Raw genomic sequence first — 15,003 nt, 5'->3', positions numbered from 1 at the left:
AATATACGTTCTACAACTGATTTTTTGGTATGGGTAAATTTTGACCCACGATACCGGTAGTGTTGCCAAAAAAGGCGATACCAGCTAAGGGTTAACTCACACTCATTCACCCTAAGACAGTTTAAAAATACTAAAACCACTATTGAAACATTATACTCCTAAAACACTTACCCTCCTAATACATTTTCGTCCATAGCTATCGAACTCCATGATACATTACCCAAACTAGCATCAACTTGACCCAAATCCCACGTTCCTACGACACACGTTTATGACGACTTGGCAGGAGTACCAAAAGGACCATTTGGCACTTGCCTCTAAATTCCTGCCGCTGCCAAAATCCCACTGTTTTCGACTCCAACTTCGTATCGAGTGTGCTGGATATATTTTATAGGATAAGTTTGTAGTTTGCTGAATACTCAACGATTTATGGCGTTTCATTTTCATTATGATTTTCGTCTGCTATTGTTTGCCGGAATTCTTCTGTTCGTGTTACTGCGATTTCATTTGCATGCTTCGCTTTAATATTGTAGTTTTCATGTTTGATTGCTACATTGTTTATTGTTGTTGCTTTAATTCCTTGTGCTAGTTTTATTTCGGCATTACCATCAGAAAGGAATATTATATTAAGTTAGATCATATAATTTTGGCTCACAATAATCATTTAATTTTCAACGATAGTCAAACATAACATCTAATTGGTTTGTACCCAAAAAATATGTCAATGTATATTCATGAAATAAGTAATATTGTAGAGCTTATTTAGTAAACAGTTCATCAACGAATTTCTCTATTCCTAGATAGCCTAATCGCAGGCTTTCAAACCGTCATTGTTGAAACCCTTTCAACATGTCCAAAGGCCATCATAACGAGTGAATGAATTATAAATATAGCACAAACGGTGGGGTGCTGACCGCTATCGAAAGGTCACCGGTTCAAATACAACCCTGTTAATGATTGTGGCAGCCTGGCAAACATCTAGCTAAAGTATTCCAAAGGAATTTTAATAATGGACCTCGTTAATATTGATTTTTGCTCCGACGAGTTGTAGGATTGGCTAAAGCTTCGCCGACCAGTGAAACCCGTTAGAATTTGCTCATAGTTTAACTTGTCTGAATGTAATTTCAGACACACATCACGTATACGAGATAAGTTCGAGTTTTGTTAGCATTTATTCTAGTAAAGCTTTGGTGGAAGTTGATCTTGTTTAAAGGCTTGTCTTCACATGAATTTTGCTTACGATGTTCTAGTTTGCAAAGATAAAAGTCACTGATGTACTTTTGGTTTCATATCAATACCCTTTACAAGGGTTATTTTTATTACTTAGGTTTATCAAGTCATCATCATCTATTCACAGTAGTGAGTTAAAACCATCATCATCATTTTAAGCCTTTGTTGCCAATATATTTAGCCACATATTTTTTTACAACATTGTCCCTGCTATTTACATAATTTTAGCCAAAAGACATTAATTTCAGTTATACAACAGGCTCACTTACTTCATTACCAACCTAACCTTTTCCCATATTCCCTCCATTACCTAACCTGTACAAGTCCAATCAAAATTCCAAGTAACACGATACTTACATAAGTTTCAATTTATTTTGTCCACCAGCATCCAATAAACACCCGTGACGCAGCAGTATTAGCTCTCTCAGATGCTCAATACGTGGCTCCTCTCGTCCAGACAGGAGACTTCCTGAGCTCTCCAGACACCTCGCCCAGGACCTTCTTCTACGTGTTCGACTACCAGACCAAAGATGGGGATTATCCTCAGGTGAGGGTTAGAATATTTTTTATTACTTACTGCCTCCAATCCGTTGTTCCACTTACGTACAGACGGAACTACTACCTGAACAATTATTCTGGTATTATGAGCTATATTGCTGCTAAATTTCATCAAAATCCATCCTGTAGTTTTTGCGTAGAAGATAATTTTTGCTAGATGTAATTTTATTGTATCAATCATCAATTTAATCGTTCTCAGTAAAATTTTAAGTAGTTTTTGAATTATAAAGTATCAAAATACTAAATCACATATTTATGATCGTATATATGACAAGAAATCTAATTTTGCTATCTTCAACCTACATACATATTGATACTAATACCATTTTCCTTTGCAGCGTATGGGTTCAGTACACGGCGAAGAGTTACCGTACTTATTCGGGGCCCCATTAGTGGAAGGTCTGGGTCATTTTCCAAGGAACTATACAAAATCTGAAGTGGCCCTGTCTGAGGCTTTCATACTGTATATGGCTAATTTTGCGAGGACTGGGTGAGTGGTCAAATGTTCTGTTCAATTGTACTTGTTTCAGCTATGTTTGAGTGTCATTTGTTTCTTGTTTTTGGAGCCTTTTATAAGTCTAGTGTTCTAGTGTAGGTTCAGAGTGTTGAGAATTTATAATTTAGGAGTAAATGGTGTTAGCTTCTTTTTGTTACCTATTTGTTACCTCATAGATAACAGTTCGTAAATAGGGAATAGTTGCTCAGAAAAATAAAGTAAGAAAATTAAAATAAATAAATCTCTTCGACGTCTTGAAGTTGTCTTAAGATAAAAATAAACTATAAAGCAAACGATACAGAACTCAGGGAGTAAGAAGCAAAGGATTTTTCACTAGACTAGTTAGTCGATTAGTCTACAAACTGGTAGATAATAATACAGAGTGGCTATCTAGTCAGTATGCACTTAATGGACTGTCAGTCACAGCGGTTACCTACTAAGTAGGTAATGTGACCATGCCGTGCTATATAATAGATAGTAGATGATAATTTTGTTCATATTTTAAAAATATCAGAATTCAATCATTAAAGACGAATTCCGCTTCAACACTTTTTTACCTTGAGTGTACTTTTTGTTATTGAAGACTTTGCAGCATTTTCAACTACTAAATGACATTGTCAGTAATTCGCAAACTTTAAAATTGAAATGTGTTTCGCCTCGAACAATTAAACCAAATTTCGTAAACCAACCATTTACCCACAAGACTTAAAAGAAAATCAATAACATCTTTAGCTTACGCCACGTAAATCAGAATTGCGTGTGTAACAAATTCATATCCGTCGCACCACTTAAGCGTGAACATTATTTCTCACGACGGCGCATTAATCAGAGGTAAAACAAAATGGCGTATCATTATTTTCTCGAATCAGTTTATGAGTAGGGGACTAAGGTGCTTTCCTCTGACCTAGAGAAAATATTATGAAGGCGGCACGTGTATCTTTGAAAGTGGCAATATTTTGAGGAGTGTTACCATTTTTGTTCATTATGAGTGAATATATTGTATAGGTATTTTGACATAATTTATTCTATAGTAATCTTAGATTTATGAGCTAAATATAGTTTTTTATTGGGAGCAAATGCTATTAAACATATTACCTAAATCTGACAAAATAAAGGATTTTAATGCCACGTAGATAAGGATAAATCAAATTAAAAATGTCACGACATTTACATTTCAAAAAACACTCAGTTTATTTAAAATATTCTACCGCACGTTTTCAAACTAAGAAAGTTTGTTGTCAGTGCCATTTGTTAGTTTTCAATTTTAATTGAAATAACAGTTTTAGTTCTCAACTATACTTCGGCCGTTCAGAGAATGCGTTCCTGACACCTATCAGTTAGTCACGACTAGTGATGGGCACAACATAACACTGAGTTCGTTACCGTTCCTTCAAAATGAACCGCCGCATTATTTTAAGATTATTTTCGTTTTAAATTGGCGGAATCATTTGTTTTATATTTTAGTTATTTAAGTGGAAACCAAAAAAAGGTAATATTCATATAATAAAATTGTTTTATTTATTCTTTGTTACAAGTACATTGAATTGAATGTGCGAACAGAATATTAATCAGACTCCGATTTGCTTGAGGAGGTGGTGTCTTCATCATCATCTTCGCCTACATGTATAATTATATTATTATCAATAACAGAATCAATCCTGATATCTCGGTCTAACAAAAGCCGGGTAATCAAATAAAAACAGATCGAAAACACTTGAAAAACGTGGTCTATGCGCACGAAACGACAACGGACGACTGTTTTAGCGTCACAAAATGGCGGCCCATAACGCCATTTGGGGTTACCATTTTTAATCTAAGTATAAAAATGCGGTTTGGTCATAGTTTTATTTTTATATTTCATAAACGTTATAATTAAGTCTTATAGTCCATTATTTTCCAATTCTTAAAAAGAAAATCAAAACGTATTATTTTATATTATAACTGTATAAGAACAGATTACGATACTTGCCTGTTATTTTTAGCACAGCACTACAAAATATAAACCGCTGACATAACCTTGTAATAGCGCAGTATAGATTAAGAAAAATATTGTTTACCAAGTTATTTGACACTCAGTTTGGCACAAAATTATAACATTCATTGATTATTGATATAATAATGTTGTTTTAATGCTCCTCAATTGTTAAAACGGTAAACAACCAGCAAAAATATTTTTATCGTAACTGCAACGCCATTGCAAAGTTACGTCGTCAGTTCAATCGCGACGTGTCAGGAACGCATTCTCTGAATGGCCGAACTATAGTCAGTCAACAAAACTTTTTGCTGAAATAATTTTATTGTTTTCACTATTTTGAGACAGACGGTTGAAAATTGTAAAACTTATAGTCCATGCTTCATGTTTTTGTAGAATAATTAATTTAAATTTTGAGCAAAGTTTATTGTTTTATAATAACGAGGATTATGCTGTTATTGTGGATTGCAGCGAGGATAGCTTTAATGAGTTTTTATTGGAAGAGTATTTTATACAGCTTAAACTGTCGCTAGTCAGCGTAGCTATGTATTTTATAGTGAGCCAATTTTTTTTATATTTCTTGAAACTGGCAACTGATTAACTTAAAAAGCTAAACATACGTTAAAGTAAGTATTACGTATACTCAGTACGATAAAGTATTTCTGGTTTTCATTATTTACAATGTTTTTTTTTTCCTTTAGAAATCCAAATGAAGTTCATCGGCAAGAATCAGTGCTGCCAATATCACGGGAGAGGAATAAGTACAAGAGCATACTGTGGGACGAGTACGACACTCTTTACCAAAAGTATTTGGAAATCGGTAAGAAAATCAGTTCAGAAAACACTGTGACGTCATTAGCGTGGCGTATACTCATTATGCTTTTCAATTTCCAGAAAATACACGATTTTATTATATTCGTAGAAGTTTCAACTTAATTTAAAAGTAATTACAAACTTCGAGCACTATGCAAGTTTTAATTAAATTGATACTTTATTGTAAATTGTATTCTAGAAACTAATAAAGTTTTTTTTTTATCTATAGGTGCAAATTGAATTGCAAATTCAGTTTCTAATTTTAATTTAATTAACTGAAGGTAGAAATGTACTTGTAAAAAACAGAACGTTATCATCAAATTAATCTACAAAACACTGAATTTAATCTCGCTCACCTCACGCTCGGTAATATCAATTCCGAAAGTTAATTACGTCGACCTTTTTCATTAATCCGCCACACGAATTTGACCCTACAAATACTTTACCCGTTACACAATCAAAAATTCCATTGCAGGTATGAAACCGCGGATGAAAAACCATTATAGGGCACATCAGCTGTCCGTGTGGTTACGCTTGATCCCGGAAATCCACCGCGCCGGGATGAAAGACGTGGTCGCTAAACACAACCTTTTTAGGAACCACAACGACCCTGAGTTGTACGACGGGCTCGTGAGGCCGGACCCACTCACACGGGCGAACTACTTCGACCCTACGATGGAGCTGTACCGCAAACCGACCTACAACCTCACATTAGACATACCGTCCACTACGATGGACACTTACGTCACGACCTGCATTAGTGTGATGTCCGCGCGACCAGGGTCCGCTGTCACACAGAGCCAAGTACCCAACAATACACACACGCAAGACGTGTCTAACTTAGAGGTGGCAGGCTACACCGCATACTCCACAGCTCTAAGCGTCACCATAGCTATAGGATGCTCGCTCCTAATTCTAAACGTTCTTATATTCGCCGGTGTTTACTACCAAAGAGATAAAACAAGACTGCAAGTAAAAGCACTCCAGCAACAACAGAAAAGGAACCATAACTCAACGTTCGATAGCGTATCGTCGAAGCATCCCCATTACTTCGTCGGACACTCGCAAAGCTCGAGCACGATTGTAGACATCGATCATCAGGACAAAAACGCGATAATCGCAATGACAAATCGAGTTCCCCACTTCACTACAGCGAACTGCCCGAACGTTTGTCACACCGGGATACAAATGTCGAATTTGTCGCAGAAATCGAGCCCGCCAACAAATAGGGGACAATGTACGACGTTGCCGAGGAAAGTGGGGTTCAGTTATCAGCAGAATCAGATATGTAATGCGTCCAATTGTATGACGCTACCTAAGAACGCGACTTTTATGAGCAGTGCGGGGAATTTGCCTGACGTGCAAGCTCAGACGGGGCAGTCTCAAGGGCCCGGCAACGGATCTGTGCTCCCCCCGCCGTCTTCGCCCCCCTCCCAGCACTTCTCGCAGTCTCGGGTTCCGCAGGCGGCGATGTCTGAAATGAACGTATGAGACATGGAAGATATTTACAATTATGTGTAAAGTGACGATCGGAACATTGAGTGAGTGTCACGGGACAAGCCATGGTTGTAAATATCGAACTAAAGCAGTGTATATACGATGTTAACTTTATGTAATAATTATGTAATACAGGTAACGTTTTAAGTATTCATAGGTGTAATTATTGTAATTATAGGTTTCGGAATAAATTGTAATTTTTTTAAAGGATAATCAAATTTTTCAGAGATCGAAATAAACGAATCTGTAAATTTTGTCATTTTCGTTGATCATGTAAATATAATTATTGTAATATCATCGCCATTCAAAATGGATGACAGAGGAGAAAAAAATTATAAAGTCTTCAACCTCCTTATGGATAAAAATTCAATCGACGTTGAAAATTCTGAAATGAACTCTAATGACGAATTTTGTGTTGGGTAAATCAAATCATGCAGCAAAAATTAACATATTGTTACGTCACTTAGTACCGTCATTGAAAATGACTATTGTAAATAAATTAGAATCTTAAAGACTGTATACTTACAATAAGATAATCTCAGTTTAAAGGGCCATGTGACACAGACCATTAACTTCGTTTTTTGCGTACTTTCTTTAGAATGCCAAAGTGTCAGCATTAGGAAGTTTTTAAAACTGCGAATTATCCTTATTTTCCTGTCTAAGTACGTGCTTGGAACTTTCTTGAGTAAAAAAAGAATTTTATTTCATTTATACGACGAACCTAACAGAGTATTAAATTGAGTGCCTAGAAAAGAAGAAAAAGTATAATAAAACACAAAGGAGAATGTTTGAAGGATATCATTCTTGAATTTGTTGAAGATGTTAAAATGTATTTAGTTCTTTCTTTTTTTATGAACGTTTAGTATTAGCTTTGTCCAAGCAAACATTTATTACTTCAAACCTACGCGCTTTTACTTACTTTTACGCGTTCTTATTTTATCTTAAAAACATTTCATAGAAAATCAAGCACGTTCTTAAACCTACATGTTTTATGTACCACAAAATAACAACAAAATCAAAAAGTAAAATCTACTTACAACAAACACGAGAGTCCTTCAATTCATGCATAAATAAAATCTCTCAAAGTACAATCCCCATTTATAACATTCGCATTCTCTTTAAAAGAATCGTTCTCAAACAATACATGATTAAAACGTCTCCGAAACGTATTTACAATTTCGAATAAAAGAAAATTGTTAAACGGGAAAAGAACATCAGTGTTGTCATCAATGTAAAAGTGTTCGCAAGACTGGAGTTGGTCGCCATTTTGTTTTTCTCGTGTGCATCGGCTTACGAAATTTTGACGCAATCATGTGTTGAATTTTGGACAGCTTTACAAATTGGTTTTTACATAACATTTAGCTTAGTAGTAGGAACTTTCTAAATAACGATAGTTTTCGATGGTCTTTCTCAACGAGCCAAAAGCTTTTGAGAAAATCTGTCATCAATTTTGTCCTCAAATTCGGCAGATTAAGACTTTAATGACAACATAATTCACTTCAACATGTTATTGCTATTAATTCCGTCACTGGTGACCCCTATGCAGCTTTAGCTGCCCTGATAGCTGAATTTAACTTTTCATACAAACTGCGTCAAATCTACTATCACAACCAAATCAGAGTACGCAGGCTTAACACGAATATTAGTACGCTCACCAGTATTTTCAGCAAAAAACCTGAACACATTTTCATACATACCCGGATCAGTGAAAAAATATATGAAAAAATATTTTGCGCTGCGAATCAGAGAGGCTTTAATATCAACACGCTGGGTTTATGAGGTCAGGAAATCTAGCTATAAACTAGCTTCGTGGAGCCCGTTGAATGGGCGAGAGTGTGAGGTTCGAGGTCGTATGTACATTGTACATGTTACATACATTCGAACGATTTAGGGCTTACGCACGACCAATTTTTGGTTGAGTTACTGCTTCCATGTTATTGTAAAATTTTACTTTGTCACGAACGTTGTTTGGTTAGTGGTTTCGTTTTGTGGAAAATTGTTTTATGGTCTTAAGTTTAATGCTATTGATTCTCCTAACTACGCATACTTTCTTACAAGCCATGCTCTGATGTGATGTTGATAGACACTTTGTAGAAACTCTACAGTGTTTTCTATGTAAAACGAATGTTTATAGTAAAAAACACTGAAAAGCAAAAAAAACTATTCTTAGGTGCATCGGCCTGGAAGTCGGTGTCTAATGGATGTAACTAAGTTTATAACGCCACCGACTTCTAGGCCGATGCACCTAAGAATAGTTTTTTTTTGCTTTTCAGTGTTTTTGGGAGTCGGTTTTATTTTTTTGTAAAAAGTTTTTTATTTTTAGCTTTTCAGTGACAAGCATAGTTGTCACTATCCGCATGTCATATCCGCAGTGGAAAGTTCTCATCAATACGAACAATATAAGCCCAAGCACGAGGTAGTTTACATATTCAATTGTCGAGTTCCCTGGACCTTCGCTGGTCTCCATCATCAGGTCAGCTTCAAACCTTCACTGTTGCAAAGGTCTCGTCAATACGAACAAAATAAGCCCAAACACGAGGTAGTTTTTTACACATTCATTGTTCAAGTTCCCTCGACCTTCTCTGGTCTTCATCATCAGGTCAGCTCCAAGCCTTCACCATTGCATAGTGTTATCAGACATGCGCCTTAGTGTCAAGTTTTTACCCTACGTATGCCTACGATTTTCGAAAGTTGCCCTCGATTTCTCAGGGTTTCCATCATCAGATCCTGACCTGGTGACTATGGGACCACCTGGGAGGTAAACCCTATCAAACAAAAAAAAAATTTTGCAAATCGGTCGAAGCGTCTCTGAGTAATCGGTGAACATACATAAAAAATAAAAAAAAAAAAAAAAGATCCCGACGAATTGAGAACCTCCTCCTTTTTGGGAAGTCGGTTAAAAATAACCACCTACCCCGAAATTGCTTTGTAGAAACTCCGCTAGTTTTCACTACATACCAGCACAATTATTTTAAATTGGTAAAAGTAAAATGTGTTGCAATACGACATAGCTAAATACTTACTTTGTTGCTGAACAAAGTGCAACTGCTCATCAAAATAAATTATATGTAGAGAACCTTTGTAAAATAATTGTACTAAAATGTTAGTTAAATTATATATGCAGAATATTTCAACACAAATAAAACAAAAGAAAGCGCTCTTTGGATGATACTACAAAGGCTTTTTCAATAATCTATTAATTGGTTTTATTGCTTACTTAGTTTAAAAATGAAAAATTGTATAGTCAAGTCTTTTGTTTGACGGGCTGCAGGATTGTTACCGCGGCCCTGGTACATAAAAAGCTTCAGAAGGAACATGGTGGGTTTTACTCAGTAAGAGTCTGAGACTCCTTCACGCTGCTCCCACAGCGGGAGGGGTCATTAGTCTTTTGTTTACCGATATTGTGAAATGTTTTCAAAACAATTTTAAATTAAAAAATCTGTATACGAAGTCAATTGAAATAGAATATTGGTACTAACACCGTTTTTATTCCCAAAAAATATTCATAATAACTTTTCATACGTTGCATTTTTCTCCGTAAATATTTTTTTATTAATCCGTGTCACATGGTCTCAAAATAGTCGTGTTATTTTAAAGTCGTGTTCCGTACATTTTTATATTGATGTGTTTTTATGATGTGTGACTGTTGGTCTCTTGTACTATAATATCATGAGTCTCGCGGGTTACTACCTCCTTGCCTATTACGATTTCAAAGACTTTCTACTCAACGTTAAAATGTGCAACTTTTTTATTCGACATCTTATCAGGTCATACTTAAGTGTTGTATTTTTAAATTGTAAATCTTGAAGGTTTATATAATATTTTTCCAAAAAGTTGGAAATTAATCTTAATAGGCAAGGATGCAGTAACCTCAATTTCTGTTAACTGTAAGTTTTGTATCGAATGTTTTCATCAAAATAATTATTTGTGTAAAAATCATTATTAATTATTATTAACTTGGTAATTATCATTAATATGTTGGAAATTTATAAGATAACAAGTTATCTAACCGTTACTATGAAATCTTATGACAAGTATCAAAATTTAAAAAAATAAGACAGAATAAAATTCGTGGGAAAACCTTTTTGTTGTCGTTTTAATTTATTTTTCCTTGACGGCCTGATTGTCTTGTTAACAATTCTTTGAATCTTTTACAAAACAAAAATTGATGAGAGGAAGAGAGTGAGGGAAAAAAGGTTTGTTTATTTGGGAAACCTCTTTGGAATTAAATCAAATATTTTGTAAGGAAGGCTGTAAACGTCAAACTTACTGTCAAATGTGGGGGTGTGAAGCTGATGATTAGGGTAGACGCTCAAAAAGTCGTATTGGAGAGTAAATTGAAAAGGTAAAATAAAAATACGTGTGGCACTCGGGGACTGCCGCGGTAAAGCTATTGCATAGCATTCTGTATCAACTTATGCAATTATAATTATTTATTTTACAACTAAATGAGAAAAAAATCATAAAAATGTCGAAACATAATTGAAATTTCGAAACGTGTGACACAGCGCCGTGTCGAAGACTGCCGAACTGACACGACGTTAGACGATGCACGGCCTTCAAGCCACACCTCCGTGCCCGTCGGAGTGGGGAGCGTGAGGTTTTTTCGTTACGGAATTTCTGGATTTGGTCCCCGCGCTCAAGGCCTGCGATAGAAGCTATGCAATAGCTTAATATTTTTATTACCGAAATAATCTTATCTTGTTCTACACTCAGGTAGCAGATTGGGCTAAACCATGGAGAATGAAATGACTAGGCAACTAATAAAGTTTCCGTCTTCCATGGTCTAAATATATTTGTGAAAAAATAGTAGACGGATGATTACTCTACACAGCATTGAAGTCCTTTGCCCTACGATTTAATAATTTAGATAACCAACATTGTTTACCTTGAATCAAGCAAGAAAATAACCAATAATTTTATCAAAGATCTTCCATGACAACAAATTAAAAAAAAAAAAAAAAAACAGTTTTTAAAAAGTAATTTTAAAATCAGGTGATACACAATTTATCCTTTTTACAACGAAGGCGACGTAGAATAGACCACTAGCTTTTAACAGAGCTGCAATGTTAGAGATTCTGCCCTTGAATTTGTAACTGGAAAATATAAAAACAAAAAAATATCCATGTCTGCCAACTGGCTAGAACACACGCGTGGATTGCGTACTCATCAAAAACGGTATGTCAAAAATAGAGATTTCGCTGAATTCCTGCAATAGTTTTTCGGAATTCTAACTGCGTAGGCTTTTTGGGTATATTTTCAACGAAATGTTTCATAGGTATATACAACATGTCACGTAATTAACGCACACCCTCAAACACCCTAATTAGAATATCTATACTAATATTATAAAGCTGAAGAGTATGTTTGTTTGTTTGAACGCGCTAATCTCAGGAACTACTGGTCCGATTTGAAAATTTCTTTCAGTGTTAGATAGCCCATTTACCGAGGAAGGCTATAGGCTACTTTTTATCCCGGTACGGGAAGTAGTTCCCACGGGATGCGGGTGAAACCGCTGGCAGAAGCTAGAAATGTTATAATCATAATACATAAACATAATTTTTAATTTAACATATACATATATGCATTTTTATTTACTAAATACGTTATACCAATTCTTGGAGTTATGATGAATCTGAGTTAAATTACTAAAATAGAAAAAAAAGGCACGGAAAAAATCTTCTGGATATAAACATGAAAAACAAGTGCAGTGCATACCTACTACTAGTATGCAATCACTATTTGTAAAAAGCCAGTTATGCATTATGCATAATTGGCATTGTTAGAAACCTATAACCGTTTGAGTACCGGCACACTGCAAACTTTTAGTCGGCCGATATTTTGTTCAGGCTCATAATTCAGTATAAAGGCGATGGTAGTAGGTACTCATATTACAAAGATCAGGTATTTCGCCGGTCTCAGACCGATTGATTTTTTTATTGGAATCAAGATATTCTTTAAGAAAACATTTTTACCAACCATCGAGTCAACCGTCGGCCGACTTTTTAGTCTGCAGTATACTCTTAAGCGTTTAGGATCGATTGACCGATGACAGACCGTGAACCCAGTCGATTTTCACTCTGAGCTCGTAAAAATATGACGTTCATTTGTTTTATGATTGTCAATACTAAATGAGGTTGAAGCCATTGCGCCAACTTGGCGTATTTGTCGAATGTTGGTGTTGTTTTATGATTGCAAAGTGAACTTTATTGCTGGGAGTTTAGTGTTCAAATTGCAATACAGAGTTGTGCAAATGTTGGGTCAAATACGCCAACTTGAATATTGGTGAGTTTGTAGTGGCTTTATTATAAAATGCTGACAGCTATAGAGATTAAGTGATCAAGATCAAGATTTTTCTATATCTCGCAACATAATACAAAGGATCTATATTTAAACCAGAAAATTCACACATTTATTTTCAAACACTAACCAAAACTTAAGTACACGAATCCATTTATATTCCAAAACACACACAAATAGTTTCATATCGATACCGATCCCTTCTAGACCTTTCGATAACTTCTACAGATATCCAGACCAACACAATACTTTAACAATAGTAACACTACAATATCTTCTAGGTATAAAAGATAGTCCGAAATAACCAAACATACTGCTTGTCATTCTTTTTTATTAGTGAAAGTACTACAAGCAATGTGTATTGAAATTCCAAAGGTTTTTGTGAGACCTAAATATTTTTGAGTGGTTTAAGAGCAGTGTTATTTATTGTAGTTGATGGATCTCATTTCTTTGGTATTTTTAGTATGGGTTGATACTAAGAAATCTGTGATGTTACTGTTGCTATGAAATAAAATAGTAGTCCGTTACTATGACCTTTATAATTCTTTGAAAAGTCGTTAACATCATTTAATATGAAAATTATGTTCTGAAGCCTTCTGTATTCTTTTATAAGCAGCTTTTTGAAAATCATCAGGTACGCCGGTGTCCTGAAACACAACATAGAAAGGTAAGCCGTTTACAATGGAAAATATAATGTAATTTTGTAGATATATCATCGTGAACTAGACAAGCTTAAAAGTCGATTAGGTGATCTTCACACTGCCCCGCATCACGCTGCATCTTGCGTGTCGACGCACCTACGCGCGTTCCTGCGGGAGTGCAGATCTGCATCATCGTGCGGGTTTTTCACGCACTCACGCGCGTAGGTGCGTTTTGTAAATTCACGCACAGCGAGTTCCATTTTCAAATATACACGTCACGCCCATTCAAAATCACGCGCGGCATTGCGGGATTCAGTGTGCCATACCTTGCGTCTCGCCCCGCACCTACGCGCGGGGGTGCGTGTTTCTCCGCATGTATGTGCGTGATCCGCATGAACGCGCGTGGATGCATTTTCAGTGTGTTGAACTATGCGTGTTTTCCATACAAACGGAGATATTTCCATACAACGGAAAAAAACGCATCCACGCACTACGCTGCATCATGCGGGGCAGTGTGATAATCGCCTTAGGGTGGCGTCACAAGACAGTTGTGTGTATCACATATTTTAAAACGAAGTTTAATAGTTCTTACGTTAAGAGCGCTTTCACACTAGCGTGCGTATACGTTTGGTTTTCCTTCCATAGTAACATGAGTTGGGCATTAAAATAATGAAGGGTATATTTACAGTTCAGGAAGATTTTTTTGTAATATAATAAAGACATCTACAAGAAAACATACTGCACCGATCCCAAATAAAATTATCGGTGCAGTATACCAATCCCAAATAAAATTGGGTGATCTGTGAAGTGATCACCAAAACCAGCATAGTCATAACATGTAATAGTCCTAAAATAAATACAAATCAAAGGGAGTGTGAGTTTGCTTGAAAGTTGAATCGTCAGATCATTTTATGATACGTTCATATAAAACACTGGTAGCCTAACACTGCTGCGTGGTAGTGTGTGAGCTGCCTTGAACGTTGAGATTGAATATAATGCATCTTGCAGTTGATATGTTTATGATAGCTCTGATGTTCTGAATTGATGTAAAATGAAACTTGGTGCTGGAATGGTTTCCTAATGTACCACCGTTAAAAAGCTGTTCCCACTGTTTTTCTAAAGCATTTCCATGTTCTTTATAATCACTTATGTCACACGCATGTCCAATGTGCCCTGAAACTTGCACGCGGGAGGACCTTATGAGCGCATCCGGCCGTGCTCTCGCATATTGGACTGACATAGTGTAGTCTCAGTATAGGACATGTCATCGACACGAAAGAAGAAGAAGAATCACTTAGTCACGCTGTAGTTGACTATATACTCTTTGTATCGCAATGACAAGGTCAGACAATGACAAAACAAGATTCGACCACTTAACCCCCAAACTGCCATTACAAAAGACATATTCGAGACCGGCCCAAAAAATCCGAAAGCACTTTCAGAAATACCCAAAACATTAGTTAGAACACTTACTAACCGTTGTAAAAATGTAAAAG

The 15,003-nt window shown here is 35.9% G+C and overlaps 1 protein-coding gene across 1 annotated transcript in view; it reads left to right on the top strand.

The window, feature by feature from the left end:
• The window catches only part of LOC124643926 (neuroligin-4, Y-linked-like), a 28,326-nt gene extending 19,617 nt beyond the window's left edge, over positions 1 to 8,709 (top strand). The window contains exons 7-10 of the mRNA XM_047183053.1: positions 1,616 to 1,777; positions 2,127 to 2,278; positions 4,958 to 5,076; positions 5,545 to 8,709. Coding sequence (XP_047039009.1) covers positions 1,616 to 1,777; positions 2,127 to 2,278; positions 4,958 to 5,076; positions 5,545 to 6,560 — 1,449 coding nt within the window. The 3' untranslated portion in view covers positions 6,561 to 8,709. The remainder of the gene's footprint in view (positions 1 to 1,615; positions 1,778 to 2,126; positions 2,279 to 4,957; positions 5,077 to 5,544) is intronic.
• Positions 8,710 to 15,003: the final 6,294 nt, after the last annotated feature.

The sequence above is a fragment of the Helicoverpa zea genome, chromosome 2 (genome assembly GCF_022581195.2).
Source record: "Helicoverpa zea isolate HzStark_Cry1AcR chromosome 2, ilHelZeax1.1, whole genome shotgun sequence".
NCBI lineage: Eukaryota > Metazoa > Arthropoda > Insecta > Lepidoptera > Noctuidae > Helicoverpa > Helicoverpa zea.
The sequence above is the reverse complement of the archived record's forward strand: the minus strand, read 5'-3'. Positions and strand labels throughout refer to the sequence as shown.